The sequence below is a fragment of the Cervus canadensis genome, chromosome 2, assembly GCF_019320065.1.
Source record: "Cervus canadensis isolate Bull #8, Minnesota chromosome 2, ASM1932006v1, whole genome shotgun sequence".
Lineage (NCBI taxonomy): Eukaryota > Metazoa > Chordata > Mammalia > Artiodactyla > Cervidae > Cervus > Cervus canadensis.
The window spans coordinates 73988003-74007801 of NC_057387.1; the positions used below are offsets into that span (position 1 = coordinate 73988003).

At 38.4% G+C, this 19799-nt stretch overlaps 1 protein-coding gene across 2 annotated transcripts in view; it reads left to right on the forward strand.

Annotated features, from left to right (window-relative positions):
* The first annotated feature begins 504 nt into the window (after positions 1–504).
* C2H1orf141 (chromosome 2 C1orf141 homolog) overlaps positions 505–19799 on the forward strand; it is a 56154-nt gene continuing 36859 nt past the window's right edge. For both annotated transcript variants that reach the window (XM_043461024.1, XM_043461023.1), the window contains exons 1-3: positions 505–770; positions 12157–12244; positions 16181–16338. In XM_043461024.1, coding sequence (XP_043316959.1) covers positions 12170–12244; positions 16181–16338 — 233 coding nt within the window. In that variant the 5' untranslated portion in view covers positions 505–770; positions 12157–12169. The remainder of the gene's footprint in view (positions 771–12156; positions 12245–16180; positions 16339–19799) is intronic.

A 19799-nucleotide genomic window follows, 5' to 3' on the forward strand; every position in this document is an offset into this window, starting at 1 on the left:
GTGTGTGTGTGTGTAGCCAAACCTGCTACACAATCTGTAAAATACAAGGGTGATTTTACAAATCACATGGGTGGTTTCTTGGCCTTAGGAATAAGAATGGGTATTTTTTTTTTAAAGTCGTAAGTCATGAAAAAGCAATCTTTCATCAGATATTCAGACTGTCAACTTCCATTCAGAGCTGCAAACTGCACAGAGGAAACTTTCTTTCTTTTTGAACTGTTGCTTTTCCAGAAGGAAATAAAGAGAAGCGGAGTCACTGCCCCCAGTTCTTTGTACTTCTCGTGGAGTCATTGCCCCCAGATCTTTGTACTTCTTTCCTTATCCTCTCTCTCTTTCCACTCTTCAGCATAATAGCTTTATATCCGTAAGGATTTGGTGAGTCACTTTGGATCTTAATCACAAAAGTTTGTGGGCGAAATCCCCTGGAGGCAGAGACCTTTTCAAGGCTAGGAAAGCTCAGGAAACTGTTTCTATGGACACAGGACGCAGAGCCAAGGGCCTAAATCCGGCAGAAAACAGTTACCAGAGCCAGAAGAGAGAAGAAAGTAGGTGCGGTTTGGGGAGGCGGAGGCGTTGAAAGTTTAGAAGCTAAAATTTGTATGGAACTGGAAAGCGAAATAAGAAACGCATGCTTTTATTAAGTCTTAGGCCCTTTTCCTCCCCAGCCGATAACAGAACTTTCTCCCCCCGGGGATCTGGCTGAGGAGGGACTGAGCCCGAGGCGTCCCTGTCACGCTGGGTTGCGGAGTTGCTCCCAGAAGGTTTCCCAGGTAAGTGTGGGAGATAGGTGGGAGGCAAGCCTCAGGGGCTTCTCGCAGCTTCCTTGAAAGGACTTTTGCGTTTTCTATACTTAATTTTAAGGAGTTTCCTCAATCACAACATCTTTGATATTTTGGTTTCCTCTTAAAGGACCACAGGCAGAGGGTATTTGCGAAGGGCTCCCTGATTTCCAGGTACCCCGAGCCTCTTTGCGCGGCCCTGCTGAGATGGAGGCTCCTGGGGAAGGTGAACTGCCGGCAGGCTCCGGGCATCCTAAACGGTGCATCTCAAACTTCCGAAACAGACAGAACGGTTGTGGACGTGGCTGGTTGGAGTTGGTCACTCCAGCAATAATTGTGATGTGGTTTCAAATTTGCCAGTAGGAGTCTTCCTGTGGTAATCTCATTGGTTGCTCGCAATGGCACTCCCCAGAGCTTATACACATACTTTTAAAACATCTTTGATATTTTTCGTTAGAAGCTTACCATCCAACCTCAAATTGGTGCCAGGCAAATTTTAGTAATGTTTGAAAACCAAGAGTCAATTTTCTCCCCTGCTCTCATAACACAAAGGGGGCAATAAATTATATAGTATGGATCTATGCGCAGAGACCAGGATTAATCTTGAAATCTTCTAATAATGATTTTTTTAAGTTAGTTCTCATGATTCGTGGGCTGTGTTGGTTTGCTAGAGCTGCCGCAACTGCAATACCATATGTCATGGTCAATGCGCGGGTTGGAAAAGAATTTCCAGACGTGAGGCAGAATGAGAGGGAAATATAAGTTTATTAGAGTGGGAGATGCTGTTAGAACAGCGGGGCAGCTCAAGGGAGAACCAGCGTTGAATAGGGGTCCTTAGTCCACTTTGTACCCAGGGTACAAGGAGTGGGATAGGGATCTTGCAGGTCATTTGCTTATTGGATGAGGAAACTATTCTGGGTGGGAGGGAGAGTGAGGCAAATACCTCCTCTCTATGGGGTAGGTGGGGAGACAGGTTATACTGTTCCATTAATAGTTACAACATGGGGGAGGGAAGGACAATAAGGGTCTGGTTTTCCCATTGCTGCATTCCAAGACCCTCCTTGGTTATCTGCTTCCTTGTCCTTGGGTCACCACACCACAGATAGTATGACTTGAACAACAGTAATTTATTCCTTACAATTCTGGAGACTAGAAGTTCAAGACAAGGTGTCTGCAGGATTGGTTTCTTCTTAAGCTTCTGTCCTTGGCTTGCGGATGGACCCCTTTTCCCTGTGTCTCACCTGATCTTCCCTTTGTGCATATTGTCTGTGTCCTAATCTCCTCTTCCTGTGTGCCGCCAGGCACAGTGGATCAAGGCCCACTCTAATGACCTCATTTTAACTATTATAACTTAATTACTTTTTTAAAAATAAAGGCTCCAAAAGCAGCCACACTCTGAGATACTTGGGATTAGGTTTTCAACACACAGATTTGAAGGTGACATAGTTCAGCCTGTAATGTGAGTCAACATTTTAGACTAAAAAAAAAAAAAAAAGAATTCTCTTGTGTCTGTACTTGGAATGTGAGGTAAAGAAATTTAGCCAGTTTTCTCAAATGGAGCAAAACATAATCACTTAACAACAAGTGCTTTCTAGGTGCTCAGTACAATGTTTAATGGGGCTTCCCCGGTATCGCTAGTGGTAAAGAACCTGTCTGCCAATGCAAAAAACTTAAGAGGCATGGGTTCAATCCTCAGGTCAGGAATAGCCCCTGGAGGAGGGCATGGCAACCCACTTCAGTATTATTGCCTGGAGAGTCCCATGGACAGGGGAGCCTGGCAGGCTACAGACCATGGGGTCACAAAGAGCTAGAGATGACTGAAGCAACTTAGCATGTATGCGCAGTGTTCAGTGGGCTGTTTCAAGTACAGGTATGAGAGGCCTTTCCTGCAAGGAGTGAACATATGACCTGATGAAGCCAGATAAAGGAGTGAATGTTAATTTGAGCCTCCATTCTCTGGATAGTTGCTCAGTCCAGCTCTTTAGTTTATGAGTTTAAAGCCAGTTTCAGTTTTCTTTAGTTTTTCCTTTAATAGGAGATGTTTGCAACCTGATGAAGAAGACTTCTTCGCAGAGCCTATTATATTGGCAGCATTGGGCTTTTTGTTTGTTTGATTTTTGATGTTTTTCCAGTCCAAAAGTACTGTTAAAATGAATTAATGCTTTTTAAAAAGTAACTTTTTAGTTTGATATTGTTATTTTTAGTAATGACTCAGTCTCTGATTGCTTATAATGTTGGCCTTGCAACCTTGAAATTGTTGATGTAGCCAAGTCTTTGCAGTGAAGCCAGTGGATGATTTACTTTGAGAGTGACTGGGAATTTTATTCTGCCCTAGTTGGCAAGTTCTCTATTTCATTAGGTTCTTTTTCAAAAAACTGTCATTACTGAGCCCATAATTAAGAACATAAATCTCTCTTTCCTTTGAAAATAATTTTACCAGGTTTAGATTTGGCAAGAACCAAATCTTATAATTCACTCAACTTCATATTTCATCCCCAGTAAATCATCCTGAATTAATATCATCCATCACAGATAAACTGGGATTGCTCCCCATAAAATGCTTTATTCAGAGACATGTCCAAACTAAATTATAATTTTCAGATCCCAGTTAGGTGTAAAATCCTTTGTCTGGTGCTGAGATTCAAAGCAGGTAAATCAGTTCTTGCTTTAAATGAGATTTAACACAGTGAGGAAGAGATTTGTCAAATGGTAAATCTCTGTAGTACAATGTGCCAAGTTCTATCATGAAGGACAAAATACAATAGCATATAATAAAATGTAACTGTCACTGGAACAAAGAATGAGAGAATGTCAAGGAGAGTCTTGCAAAAGAGCTTGCCTTTACATTGCTGTGCTGCATGCTCATTCATGTTTGATTCTTTGTGACTTCATGGACTGTAGCCTGCCAGGCTCCTCTGTCCATGGAATTTTCCAGGCAAGAATACTGGAGCAGGTTGCCATTTCCTACTCCAAGGGATATTCCTGACCCAGGGGTTGAATCCGTGTCTCTTTTTTCTTCTACATTGGCAAGTGGATTCTTTACCACTGTGCCACCTGGCAAGCCCACCCTTTACATTAGGAGTTGAGAAAGGATAGGCTTTTGACTAGAAGACATTAGGAAAGAACATCCCAATGAAATGAAAAGAAGGAATAGGACTTCTGTAGTGGTTCAGAGGCTAAGACTTTGAGCTCCCAGTGCAAGGGACCTGGGTTCAATCCCTGGTCAGGGAACTATGATCCCACATGTCTAGTTTTCATGTTGCAATGAAGACTGAAGATCCTGTGTGCTGCCACTAAGACCTGGCACACTCAAACAAATAAATATTTTAAAAAAGAAAGAAAAGAAAGCAGGAGTGAAGGACATTCTTGGAAAGCGGCAGGATGTGTCCTGGGAAAACAAATGGTAAAGCATGGCAGAAGAAGCTGGGTTATGGGGGAGGTTAACTGGAAAGGTGGAGTGAGCCAGATCCTGGACTGTTTTCTTAAACTGTACTGTATGTCATCTGCGGAGCTTGCGTGTTACTCTACAGATATTGGGGAGCAAACTGAGGTTTGAGGGCTGGAGCTGGACCTGATCAGTGTCCTGTTTAATTAAGCCAGCTCTGATGGCATTTTGAAGGACCAATATTTGAGGGATGAGGAGGAAAGTTAGGGGCTGGCAAATTAGGGAGATTAGAGTGCAGTAACTGAGAGAAGGGAAAATGAACATCTTAAGGTCTGAAGGAAGACAATGGCATTGAAAGTAAAAGCCAGGATCAGACAGGCCTTGTCCAGTTGGGGTCAATGTAGCCTCACGGTACATGGAATTATGTGGAAGACTATTGGTCCATTTTAACCCCAAGATTCTATGGGTTAGGTTTCTGTGACCACATAAGAACTCTCCATTCCAGAAAGGAGCATTTCCCAGCAACTGTAAGTGTACATAAGATTGCTTCAGGTGTATCTATGCATATTTAAGAAATGAGATCATCTTTTTTATCCCTAGTTAATATATCATTGAAAGGTAGATGATTAGATCTATTTACTTGAACACAAACTAATTTTGTCTTTTGATGAGTCTCCAAATGACAACCCACTCCAGTACTCTTGCCTGGAAAATCTCATGGATGGATTAGCCTGGTAGGCTACAGTCCATGGGGTGGCAAAGAGTTGGACACGGCTGAGTGACCTCACTTTCACTTTCTAGTGTGGCAACATCATAATGCTTATCAAAGTAACATCAAACTGTCTCCCTAAACACTTACTATATATTCAAGACCTACACTAATGCCTTATGAGACAATGAGTTTTAGTTTTTGTTGACTGAACTCAGAAAAAAGAATTGAATAAAAAATTGAGAAGTAAAGCTATGAGAAAATGACATGGTACAGAAGATATGAAATTTCTGAATTAAAATAGAATATACTGAATTGCTGGATTAAATAGAAGACATTGACTTGCTGAATAAATTTTCTTTATTTCCCAAGTTCCAAGCATTTCATTTTGGTATAATTGAAGATATATCCTGTGAAGTAGGCCATCAGATATATGGAGATCATTGGTGATTGCATGGTGACAGGTATGCAGAAAAAAACAAAATGATATGCAGATGTGGAACTTGCATTTTCCAGAATTTACAGGTAATCTCATACATTTTATCCCTAACCAGTAAATGTATCATTACTTATATTTACTTCTTTCGCTTTTCAAACAATTTATGTGTCACTTGCATTCACTCAGTTAAACCTCATAGAAGCCCAAGTGAGGTGGGTTCTTCTATTATTCCCTTTTTATGAATGGAACAATACAGAGAGGATAGGCTATTAGCCCATAGTCACACGGCTAGTAAGTTGCAGAGCCAAGGATTCAAACCCAAGCAGCCCAATTTTAGATTTCATGTTCTTAACCAGTATACTATGCTGCCTTTCTAAGTTTGAAGGTGGGAGACAAAGCAGTGTTTTTTAATGTGATGGCTTCATCTAGGAGAACCTCAACAGGACTCTGTGAAAGATTTATGCATGCTCATAAATGTAAATGCAGACTAAAAGTAAGCATCAGTTCAGTTCAGTTCAGTCGCTAGTCATGTCCGACTCTTTGCAACCCCATGGACCACAGTACGTCAGCCCTCCCTGTCCACCAACTCCCGGAGTCTACCCCAACTCATGCCCATTGAGTCAGTAATGCCATCCAGCCATCTCATCCTCTGTCGTCCCCTTCTTCTCCTGCCCCCAATCCCTCCCAGCATCAGGGTCTTCTCAAATGAGTCAGCTCTTCGCATCAGGTGGCCAAAGTATTGGAGTTTCAGCTTCAACATCAGTCCTACCAATGAACACCCAGGACTGATCTCCTCTAGGATGGACTGGTTGGATCTCCTTGCAGTCCAAGGGACTCTCAAGAGTCTTCTCCAACACCACAGTTCAAAAGCATCAATTTTTCGGTGCTCAGCTTTCTTCACCATCCAACTCTCACATCCATACATGACTACTGGAAAAACCATAACCTTGACGAGACGGACGAGCAAAGTAACGTCTCTGCTTTTCAATATTCTGTCTAGGTTGGTCATAACTTTCCTGCCAAGGAGTAAGCGTCTTTTAATTTCATGGCTGCAGTCACCATCTGCAGTGATTTTGGAGCCCCCCCCAAAATAAAGCCTGCCACTGTTTCCCCATCTATTTGCCATGAATTGATGGGACCAGATGCAATGATCTTAGTTCTCTGAATGTTGAGCTTTAAGCCAAGTTTTTCACTCTCCTTTCACTTTCATCAAGAGGCTCTTTAATTCTTCTTCACTTTCTGCCTTAAGGATGGTGTCATCTGCTTATCTGAGGTTATTGATATTTCTCCTGGCAATCTTGATTCTAGCTTGTGCTTCTTCCAGCCCAGCGTTTCTCATGATGTACTTTGCATATAAGTTAAATAAGCAGGGTGACAATATACAGCCTTGACGTACTCCTTTCCTGATTTGGAACCAGTCTATTGTTCCATGTCCAGTTCTAACTGTTGCTTCCTGACCTGCATACAGATTTCTCAAAAGGCAGGTCAGGTGGTCTGGTATTCCCATCTCCTTCAGAATTTTCCACAGTTTATTGTGATCCACCCAGTCAAAGGCTTTAGCACAATCAATAAAGCAGAAATAGATGTTTTTCTGGAACTCTCTTGTTTTTTCAATGATCCAGCGGACGTTGGCAATGATGTCTGGTTCCTCTGCCTTTCATTTACCATTTTCCATTTCCCCTATGGCTGGTGGTTAATTCATTTATTCAGGTTGTTAAGTATTCAGGATGCAAGGATGAGTTAGATCTGCCTCCGGCCTTCAATAAATAGTGTAGAGCGGGGATAAAATATATCAAATGCTTTAAGAGAGTGTGAGTAAAGAACTAGGACAGCAGTATACATAGACTATCATGTGAATGTAGACATTGGACATCTAAATCACAGTTTATCAGGAAAGCCTCCCAGCAGAGGTGTTTCTATTGGATCTTGAGGGATACATTGGACTTAGAAATGTAGAGAACGGATAACAGCATGGTAGGTAGAGGAAACAGCAAAGACAAAGCAACTAGTGAAGGAAAATACAACACATTCAAGGACTGCAAGTTGTTCATCAGGACTGGGATATCAAGGATACATGAGGAGGAGGCAGGTGAGGTTCAAGACTTAGTCAGAGGCCAAACCTTGAGCCTCATAGGATAAAGCAAGGAACTTGACCTTTGTCCTGAAATCTATAGGGAGGGGTTGAAGTGTAATCAGGGAAGCATGTGATTGTATTTTTCTTGAAAAAATAATTCAGGCAAAAGTAAGAATAAAATGGATGGGATGGAACAAATGTACAAAGATATTTTGAAACTGTTGCAATAACCCAGCCAAGTTGTGGAATCTTACACTGAGACAAATAGCAATGTGAATGGATAAGAGGAAAGAAACTGAAAAGATATATAGGGTGTAGAATATATAAGAGAAAGTGATTATTATATATTTAAGGAAAGGGTAGGAAGGAGTTTTCCCAGAGTGTGTTGGTGTTAGTCACTCAGTCGTGTCTGACTTTGCAATCCCATGGACTGTAGCCCACCAGGCTTCTCTGTCTGTGGAATTCTCCAAGCAAGAATACTGGAGTGGGCTGCCATTCCCTTCTTCAGGGGATCTTCCCAACCCAGGGAATGAACCCAAGTTTTCTGCACTGGCAGAAATGCAGACAGATTCTTTACCGTCTGAGGCACAGGGAAGCCCTAATTAATTGTAAATACCTCTATTTTTAAGCTCAAATTATTCCCTAGTTTTGTTCCCATCTCTTAGCCAAAATTCCAGTGATGTAAGCTTTTACTTTATCTATAAACCAAAACAGAAAATTTGCCATTATCCTTTTTTTTAATTTTAACTTCTAGTGAGAGATACCTATCTTCTACTCTGTTGTACTCAAAATAGGAAAACATTTTAGAGTAATGGAAGCCATTAACCTAGCAGAGAATTTGAGAAGCAATCAGGAGAGAAGACAAAATGAATAAGACAGAGCTTCTGATATTTATTTTCCATTTGTCTCTTAGTAAGAAAATCCTGATTTTTACCTGACTGTATCACAGAGATAAAGGGATTGCAAGTCCCAGCCTCCCTTTTAGCTGGGTGCAGCTATTTTACTATGGCTATTCCTGGAGAGTGGTGACCAAATTCTGGTTTGGGGAACAGCTGCATTAGAAGGGCTTTTAAAAATATATCCCTGGTCTTTACCTCTGTAAATCCTAACTTAGTGGGTCTGAGGCGGTAACTGGGAATTTGTACTTCTTGAAACCTTTTGAGTTCATTCTGCAGTGTAACTAGGATTGAAAACCATTACAATGCCTAAGTTTCTGGGCTAGATGCCTAAGATATAATCTATGTGATAATAAAAGTTGGAAGAGGTTTTTGGCTAAGGGAGCAGAAGAATGGATTTACTTTTAGTCCTACATTTGGGCCACCTATGGGAAATCTGGACTGAGTGAGGTGTATAAGTTGGAACTGAGAAGAGAGATTTTGTTTGGAAATAGGTGGTGGTAGATGAAGACCTGAGTTTGGGAGGTCATCCTGAAAGAATATATGGAATAGTGGAAAAATGGCTGAACATTTAAGAATGCTAGTATTTAGGAAATAGTGTGAGAAAAAACAGCAAGCTGAAGATATTGGCAAGGAATGTTTAGAGAAGGTAGGATGACAGGACTGTTGTCATAGAAACAGAGAAGGGAGACCTGTAGAAAGCAGTGGTTAACATTAGCCAAAGTTTTAAAAACTCAAACAAGGTAAATAGGAGCAGGAAAGTATCCACCTATTTATAAAATGGTGACCCTGGTAACTTATGAGAGCAGATTTAGAGGAATAGGTTAAGAAGAAGTCACATGATGACCGACTGAGAAGGAAAAGGGATGTAAAAAATTAGAAAACCTCAGTATAAACAATTATCTTAAGAATTTGGCTATCAAGGGAAGATGAGAGAGAGTGTGATGACTAGTGTGGAGAATGGAGGCATTTTTTCCTTTTTGTTTTTTTAATAGAAGAGCCCTGAGCATGCTAAGGAAAAGGAATTGGTTAAGAAAAACAATAAAAGACAAAGGGACGAGGAAGTAAAAAATGGAAATAATTATTTTAGGAGGCTAGAGATAGTAGAGTCTAGGGTATACGGGAGGAATTAGCTTTGGATGGGAGAGGCAACACTTATATTAAAATTAAAATACAAGTGAGATGGCAATGGATGGATGTCAATGAGACTTTGGTATGAGAAGTGGAAGTTAAAGAAGTTCTTACCTGATGGTCTCTATTCTTTTTGGTGAAATATGAGAGACTGTTTGCCTTGCCTAGGAAGATGGGTGTCACAAGAAAAATGTCTGCCAAGAGACAACTTACTTACTTAGACAACTTACTGTGATAGAATACCTAGCACAGTATGTTTCATGTAATGGAGTTAGTGGCTAGAAGCCAAATGAAATGTTTATCATTAAATGAAATTGTATGCTGATAGAAATAGAATAATGAAGTAGAATTTATGCCCATAGAAGTATAGATATGAAACCAAAATATGAAGCCAGTATGCTGGTTTAAAATAGACATTAAAATTAAAGATTAAATCAAGAAAGGACAGATGGTCAAATTGAGGGACATTTAATTTAGTCTGGATGCTCTTGATTAAAAGGTTAGTTTTTACTTCATGCAAAAGCAGCTGGGATGCATCATCGTATCAGACCTGGTGGGCCTTTGCTCTCAGCATTTACTTTAAGAGACACAGCTAGGTTCTTGGTACCAGGATGATGATGAAGGCAAGCAAGTTAGTCTGTGGTGTTACCTCACCTGCAGTCTCCCCCAGTGCCCTTCATCCACTGGGAACCACTGGCATGTTGCCAAAGAGCTATGAAAACATTTGCAAGCTAAAGAAGAAAAGTTTGCCTCCAAAATATGAATATAAGACTGTGAAACTGAAACTAATAACATTCTGTCAGTTTCATTGTCAAGCTTCGTATTCTTCACCTCAAAGAAACTCATGATGAGCACACTGATTTGCCAGAAATCATATCATAGCTAAATAATTTGCTATAGCAAAATAATTTTAGATCAAAAACATAAAAATTTCCTTCAAATTACAGTTTTATATGTGTGTGTTTATAAAAAAAATAGAATGATGTGGCATAGCTTAAAATGTCTGATGTGATGTTGAAGATGAGGGACTGTAAAAGTAAAAGGCATAAGACATTTTACCCTTTAAAAGCCCTTCTTTCTGTCCCTCCCACAGTAAGCAGCAAGTCTCCAATCCCTCATGTAACTTATGTCTTCCTCAAACTGGGAAATGCATTCCTTTGGTTCTTCTAGTTATTTACCTCTGTGTATTTTATTTAGAAATAGAAATCTTTGTCCCCAATAAAATAAATTTTGGTGAGAATTATAATATCCTTCCCCATATTTGAAGTCATATTATGTTTAAGAGAAACACAGAAGCTAAAATTCCTATAGTTGTTTTTAGGATATATAAGAGGGGTGGTTTCTAAATCTGAGAAGACAGTATACAGTGTCCAGATAATCTCTAATTTCTCCCCTACTCTCCTGTAGGAGACCCAGAGAATCTGAGACATTCACACTGTGCTAACACCTTTACCCTACATCTCTCTTTTCCAAGCTGCAACCCAAGGTTATGTGGTTCATACAAAGGCAGGCTATCTGCATAGCTCACAAAAGTTCTTTGTCACATAGGACTACATCATGGGATGGAGGTGGAGTATTTAGATGTAGCAAAATGTCAGAGGACTTACTGGGATGGTAAGACACCAGCAGAGCATCAGGAATTCACCAGCATAATAGATGGTAAAGGAAATAAAATAGAAGACAGCTAAAAGATACCAAGTACAAAATAACTTGAGCTTTTGGCATAGGGTTCTTAATTCTTGTCTTTTCATGCTTTATTGCCTCTGTGTGATGTTGACTGAATAATATACAATATGGGAGACATTGCATAAAAAGTTTTTGAGCTAAAAAGAATCTTAGTGTAGACATTGATGTTCACTAGAAATATTGATGAATTCAATACTTTCTGTGAAGTTTTACAGACACTTAAATAAATGTTGCTGGAACCCATTCAATTCAGTGAACAACAATATGTTGAACACATGAATATCTACTCAAATTTTAAAAATAAATAAATAAATAAAGTAGAGGGAGTTTTGGGTTGGTATTCCTGATCCTTATCTCCACTCTGCCCCTAGATATTTGTATTGCATTGTAAGGTACTTTGTGGCTTTTAATTTTCTCATCTGAAAATGGAAATAAATTAGACCAGGTTCTAGTGGCTAATATTCAAGTCCCTAAAACTAATGTGGACCATCTGAGCCCAGATGAGATTTGTAGCAAATTAATTAACTGGAAATATGAACTATTATGGCAACAGACCCTTCCCAGCTTGGCTGCTGCTCCTTCTGTGTGACTGATTGCCTGCTAAGTGCTGTATTAACAGTCTTGGATCATTGACCAATTTAATTTGAATATAATTAATTCTATAAATGTGAGCTCTCCTTATTTACTTTTATTAAAATTAAATCACAACAAAAAGAAGATATAAATCAAACTGCATGCCCTTGCTTCAGGTATGAGTCACATCTGGTTCTCATACAGTAATCTTGAACTTTCTTCAACTCACCTTTACTCATGCTTTTAAAAATTCCTGGGGTCCACATGCTTCTGGGAATTCTGATCATATGAGCTTCTGTCTTAAACATTTGAGTACTTCTACAATTCTGTGATTTGTCCCATGATCTGGAAAAGAACTGTATTCTTTTCTTTACCTAAAACACTGTTGGAAAGGTTATGTCTCTTAATTTATGCCTAAATAATTAATTATATGTTTAATTTTGCTTTGGAGACTTATTCCTCCCCGCCTCTTCCTTTTAAACAGGAATTTACTGACAATGGCAGAAAGAGTCTTAGAGAAGTTGGATATTCTTGATGAGCAAGCAAAGACCCTCTTGGCCACAAGAGCAAAGGTTTGTAAAATACAAGCTAAAATTCACTAAATTTTATCATTAAAAGGTTATCATTTCAAATGTGAGTGGGCTATAGACCAATTTTTAAAAAGGTAATAATTGAAATAATAATTTCAATAATAATTGAAAGAGTCATCTATGTAATACTATAAAGAATTGATTAAATATACGAGCTAACTTCCAGCCAGCTGTAATGTGTGGTTATGATGCATCTAACCCGTTTTTTTAAAAAAAAAATCCTAAGCAATCAAACAGTAAATGTGACCACTCCTGGGACTTCCCAGGTGGTTTAGTGACTAAGACTCTATGCTCCCAATGCAGGGACCCTGAGTTCAATCCCTGATCAGAGAACTAGATCCCACATGCTACAACTAAGTGTTCACGTGCCACAACTAAAGACCCCACAGGCCACGACTAAGACCCTGTACAGATAAATATTTTTTTAATGTGACTAATATAGTTTTTACTTATATGTTAAATGTAAAAACTTGTTTAGTTGGTTCATTAAAAGGAAGAAAATATTTGATGTAGCTACCAAGTTAGAAATAAAGTTCTTAGAAAGTAAACTGAAAAGTGTTTGCTGTTTAACTGCTAAGTCATGTCCGACTCTTTTGGAACCCTATGGACTGTAGCCTGCCAGGCTCCTCTGTCTATAGGATTTCCCAGGCAAGAATACTGGAGTAGGTGGCCATTTCCTTCTCCAGAGGATCTTCCCTACCCAGGGATTCAAAGTCTCCTGCATTGCAGGTGGATTCTTTACCACTGAGCCACCAGGGAAGACCCAAAAGACTGAGACTCTTATAAAATTAAATATAAGATATTAATAACGAATACAGTTCTGAAACACCAGATTTTTTACATGTGAGCAATTTAATTTGGTTACAAAAATACTTATAAGATAATATAACAGTGTGGATAAATGAAGTATATATAAAGAGCAGTGGAGTTTGAGAAATCAAGGAGGACACCACAGAAACTCTTAAGTGAATAAACATATTTGCAAACCTGAAAATGAAAGCATTAATGTTTGAAAAATAATTTGGTTTTTTTTAATATTTCATAATTTTCTCCTTTCATTCAGAAAATAAAGTAGAAGAATATGGAAAAATGGAATACATTTGTTCTGTGATAGCTATCAAAATTTTGAAATACCAAACTAAGTGTAACTTAACTAAAGCAAACCTGTTAGACTTTGACACCCCAAAGTTTATTGCTTTTTAATTTTTTATTTTAAATGAATTGTAATTTGCTTTAAAAGTATAATCAGAGATAAATCTATTAAATTTGTCACAAAATTTCTTTATACATAAAATGTTGTTATAATTAGTAATAATAATTCTTACTTTTTCTGGGAGCCTCCTTTGCACAAAGCATTTCCATGTATTTTCTCATTTTGTGTAACTGTGCTTAATTCATGCGACTGACAGAAAATTCTCTGGAAGTTCTTTTAAAAGTATATAAAGTCATTAAAAAAAATATTTTCTTAGTTTTCAAGTTATATTTTTGGAAACAAGTTAAGCAATATATATAGATATGTATAAAGAAAATTGTACATAGGGAAAATGATATAAAGAAATATTAATAGTCTTTGGCCTCTTCCCTCTAATCCTTTCCTCTGAGGCAGACTCCTTTTAGCAGTTGAGGTTTATCCATCTACATCTTTTTTAGTCTTACAAAGATATACAAATATGAATATATGATTATATACATACATTTATCTTACAAATATCTATAATATAAATATACAGGTACATATTTACATACACATATATTTGTGAAGATAGACTGTCTCTCTTTATTGTCAAAAAAATGAAATACAATATATAAATCAGTTTGGTAATTGCTTCTTTATTTTTTAAAACCTTTTATTTTGAAATAATCTTCAATTCCATGGTTGGAGGAGCCTGGTGGGCTGCAGTCCATGGGGTCGCAAAGAGTCGGACACGACTGAGCGACTTCACTTTCTTTCTTTCTATAGTTCCTTTTGGAGAAGGAAATGGCAACCCACTCCAGTGTTCTTGCCTGGAGAATCCCATGGATGGAGAGGCCTGGTGGGCTGCAGCCTGTGGGGTTGCAAAGAGTCGGACACGACTAAGCAACTAACACACACACACACAGGAAGTTACAGAAATAGTACAAATAGTTCCATGTGCCTTTCCTCAGTTGACCCCAAAAGTGACATCTTACATAGTTGTGGTTCACTAGCCAAAATCAGTATGAGTCACATCCAGCATTGACACTGGTGTATTACTGTTAACCAGGCTGCAGACTTTACCCAATCATCTCCCTTTTTTAACCTTTATTCATTGGTATCTGTAGTTTTATGCAATTTTATCACATTACAGATTGTGGAAACTACCATAATCAAAGCATATTACACCTCCATCCAATAAAAGTACTCCCTCATGTTACTTCTTTGTATTTGAATCCACTTGTTGCTATTGTTTAGTCACTAAGTTGTGTCCAACTCTTTGTGACCTGATGGACTATAGCCTGCCAGGCTCCTCTGTCCATGGAATCTTCCAGGCAAGAGTACTGGAACGGGTTGCGATTTCCTCCTCTAGGGGATCTTCCCAACCTAGAGACTGAACCCACGTCTTTTGCATCTCCTGCATTGCAGGCAGATTCTTTACCACTGAGCCACCAGGAAAGCCTATTCCCCCATCCCAATTCTGTCTCTATCCCCAGCAATGATGAATTTATTCTTCATATCTATAGTTTTGTAATCTTGAGAATGTTATATAAATGAAAAGTATTCAGTGTGTAAAATTTTGAGATTGACTATTTCACTATGCTCTTGAGGTCCATTAAGTTTTTGCATGAAGTAATAATTTTTTTTAATGGTAAATAATATGTAAAATTTATTGCTGAGTAGTATTCCATTATATGAATGTACAGAGTTTCAATTGCTTACCCACTGAAGGCTATTTCATTGTTTTCAGTATTTTGCTTTGGAAAATAAGGCTGCTAATAAAACAAGCTGAAGTAAAGCTGCTATGAATATTTATGTACAGGATTTTTATGAATGTAAGTTTTATTTCTTTGGGGTGAACGCCCAAGAGTGTGTCTGCCACTGCAGTGTCTGTCTCTCAGAATCAACCAGGTTAGAGCCACAAGGTTTGGTTTGAGTTCCCCCTCCCTGTGCCTCAGTCTGGAAACGGCCTTCAAGAATAAGCTAGGCTATTGTAGGGTTTACCTCATTTGTTTCTCTTTCCTCAGGGATCATGGTCCTGCTCTGCCTGTTTCCTAATGCCTGATTGTAGTTATTTTCATATACTTTGTCTGGTTTTTCAGTTGTTTATAGCAGAAGGGTGATTCCTGTAGCACTTAATCCCTCACTGGCAGAAACCGAAGTGCTCATATCCTATGATTTCCTTTTCAAGTTATTATTTCTTTATTCCTCTGTGCAGTTCTCTGAGAGAACTTTTTAGAGAAGATTTTCAGCTCCTTAACTCACTCTTTAGCTTTACCCTTTTTGCTCTTCAGTCAATCTGTATAAATACTTGAACAGAATTCTCTTTTGATTGCTTTCTTAACTCAATTTCTGGCTCTGGCTCCACTATGTATGTGGCTCCAGGGAGAGAAGTGGGTTGGAGGGACCTGCCTGCTATGGCTTCAATAACTCTATGGATTAATAATTGTCTTTGCTGAATATATAGGTCATTCTTAAATTTGGAACTTTAGAATCTGAACTTCAGAGGGAGCCTTCATGAGCATCTTAGTCCCACACCGTCACTTAATAAATAGGAAAAGAGTCTGTACACAAGGCCTCCAATTTTCAGTCTGCATTATTTTTCCATTGTTGCCTGCCACATAAATTCTGTGCATGAGGGTGTATGTATAAAGTGAGATTAATTTTGTCCTTTATATACAGGATTTTCCTCATATGAAATGTACTCCTTTTTTTCACTGTGTTATATTTTGGATTTGTTGCAGAAAAACTGCCTTCAGAGTCAAGTAAAGAGAAAGATTTCAGTGATATCCCTGACGTTTGATTTCCAGTTGGAACTTGAAAAGGATATTGCTACCTCCATGTCTAAGACAAACTCAAAGATCACAACAGACAGATCATATGGCACTAAAAAACCAAAAAGGTTATTATAACTACTTGAAACTTTCAGTCTGAAGTTTTAAAGCATTATTTTTATTGACTTAGATTGTGCAATCTATATTAAATGTAAGCTTTGTCAACATAGGTATATTTCATAATGGTTATGAGTTATAGTATGCTAGATTCATATTCTCAATACTAGCTTATAAAATATTTATTATAATATTTCACCATTGTAGATGATAATTGTACATAGTAATTATAATTCTAAACATTTAAATAAAGACTTCTTGAGCTTTATTATATCACTCCAAGTTAATATCAGGATTTATTTCAAGCTTCAACCAATATACTGCAAAAAAAAGAGATATTCCTAGAAAACTAAGTAAGGCAGTTTCTCTGTGTACTTACAAGGGGTAGCCTGAATATGTAATAATTGGTCTTTCACTGGCACTATGCATGTATGTAATGAGGTATAATTTTTCTAGGCACTAGAAATGTGGAGGAGATCTAAGACAAAAGAAATAGTAAGATGTAGAATCAATGAGACTTCAAATCAATTGGGCATTTGTGGTAGAGTGAATACTGCTCTTACCTCATTTATTTTTATTCTGTAGTAGCTCAACTTTCTGGTGGCCTTCCCCAGTAGCTCAGTGGTAAAGAATCCACCTGCCATGCAGGAGACACAGGTGTGATCCATCATGGGTCGGGGAGATGCCCTGGTGAAGGAAATGGCAACCCACTCCAGTATTCTTGCCTGGGAAATCCCACTGAAAGAGTAGCCTGGCGGGCTATAGTCCATGGGGTCACAAAATAGTTAGACATGACTTAGCAACTAAACAGCAAAAACAACTCAATGTATTAAGTGCAGTTTCACAGATACAAACCCAAGTCTTGGTGAGCTAAAATGACTTGCCCAGAGTCATACAGCTAACAAGTGGCAGAAGCTAGATTTAAATACTAGTTAGATTTAAATTTCAGAGCCTATGCTCTTATCTCTGCCACATTCTACAGACTGATTTCCAGCTTTTGGTCTTGGTGACTAGATGTATTTTAGTGTTTCGTACTTAGGTAGAGATCACGGGTTGAAAAGCAGATAGGGGTGGGTAAGAGATTAGAATGAGAAATGCTGAGCTTTGGGGCATCCAGGTGATGGTATCTAAAAGACAGCTGAACAAACATGTCTGAATATAAAGTAAAACAAGACCATTTAGACTCAAAATACAGCTTACACAACTTATTTGTGATTTACCAGGGTGTCAGAATATGTTTCCATTGTGCAGAAAAGGAGTTTGTTTCTAACACAAATAAATATTAATGGTTTATATACTTTAGCTTTATCACAACTTCTTTCACTACTACTTTGTTTTTATGTAGATACGACCAATACTTTTACTTCAAAATCATTTATAGATCTATCCATGTTGAAATAGAATATTTTAATAATACATAGAAAAAGTTGCATAAAATAGAAGTTAGGCATGTAGAGAAGGGAAAAATAATACATCTTATTATATATTGTGTATTAATTATAATTATAAATATTTTATATTTGTATATATTTATATTTTTATTATATATATATAAGTCATTATGTGATAGCATAATATATGGCCAATGACCCATTAGATACAGTTAAAGATAATGTGCAATGTGTCTTATGGCAGCATTTTCCAGGACGATATCATTGCTTTCCCTTTCCTGTCTGTAGATTATAGTTTATAAAGGCATCATTGATCCTAATAGCTGAGTAACATTCCTTTGAATTGTTTAAGTCTGGCTAACTTGAAGTTTGAAATCAGTGTCTAAATTATAGAAACAAACTGGCACATAGTTTCAAGATTCAAAGACCAAGTAAACTTTGTTTGATCAGTGCTCAGAGGACCAAAACTAGCACACATGCAAAAAAAAAAAAGTACGGGAAAATCAAAAGAATTTACATCAGAATTAGGGTGTAACCCAGGCCAAAAGAAAGAAAATTTGGTTGAAGAAATTAAGAGGATCTAGTATATATAGATAAGCCCAACTGGCAGTATATCTAGGCTCTGAGATTTCCTTCTAAGACTATTTCTAACATTTTCCTCTTTTCAAATAATTTTTCTCATGTAGCGATTTTGTGCTGTCTGTCACTCTTGCTTGAATGATTGGCCCTAAACCAAGTTCAAATAAAAAATTCTTACAGACAACTTCATTTTAATTTTTAATAGTAGTGCTGCTATCACATACTACTGTGATTTAATTTATTAATATTATTCTACAAGTGTTGATTGAGTGACTGCCATGCTCTGGGCATCTGACAGCAACTGTGAAATATACCTCATCAGTGGGGATTCAGATAAATGAACAGGCAAACACCAGTTGCTACATTAGATTAGATTCACATTAGATTCCTAATGTGAGAATCAACAAAAGTTTCTAGGGGAGGTGGCCCCTCAGGTGAGACCCAGAGAGTTAGTTAAGAGGCATCAAAATTTAAAAGAAAGAGATTCCAGGACAAAGGGTCAGCCAGAGGTAAAGGAAAGTGCAGCTCATTTGAGGAACCAGAAGTAGTTTAGTGTTACTAGACTTGAAAGGGATATGAGGCAGAGACTGAAGACAGATTGGTAAGAAATTGGGCTAAAAGGCTAAAGAAAGGCCAGAATATCAAGGGCTTTATGAGCCAGGTGAAGAACTCTGGACAATCTCCTTCAGTGAGGAACCACTGAAGGGCTTAAACTAGGAAGTGCATACTTGGATTCTAGAAATATCATTAGGTAGTAAGAGAGGTTATTAAAAACTATGAGAGCTCCTCAGAGAACCTAACCTTTTAGAATTCACAGTATCTCCAAAAACTGCCTCTTCCAGGAAACAAGTCATCTTGCAACGAGTCCTTTTTCAGCCATAACAGAATGATTACTTAAATAGCAGAGTATAAGGGGGCAAGTTTTTCCCTCATATCAACAGTGATATACTGATTACCTTGACTATATTGCACAGATTTAATTCCTCCAAATTGGGAGATGCAGCTCCTTGTCTTATACATGTATGTATGCTCAGTTGTGGGCTTCCCTTGTTGCTCAGCTGGTAAAGAATCCGCCTGCAATACGGGAGACCTGCGTTTGATCCCTGGGTTAGGACGATCCCCTGGAGAAGGAAAGGCTACCCACTCCAGTATTCTGGCCTGGAGAACACCATGGACTGTATAGTCCATGGAATCGCAAAGAGTCAGACACGACTGAGCAGCTTTCACTATGCCCATTTGTGTCTGACTCTTAGGGACACCATGGACTGTGGCCCACCAGTCTCCTCTGTCCTTGGGATTCTCCAGGCAAGAAGACTGGAGTGCATTGCCATTTCCTCCTCCAGGGAATCTTCCCAACTCAGGGATTGAACCTGTGTCTCTTGCGGCTCTGACATTGGCAGGCAGATTCTTTGCCACTGAACCATCTAGGAAGCCCCCTGGTCTTATAAGTTACATTAATTATAACAGGATACCAACCTCTACCAGTGCTTACAAACCTCATT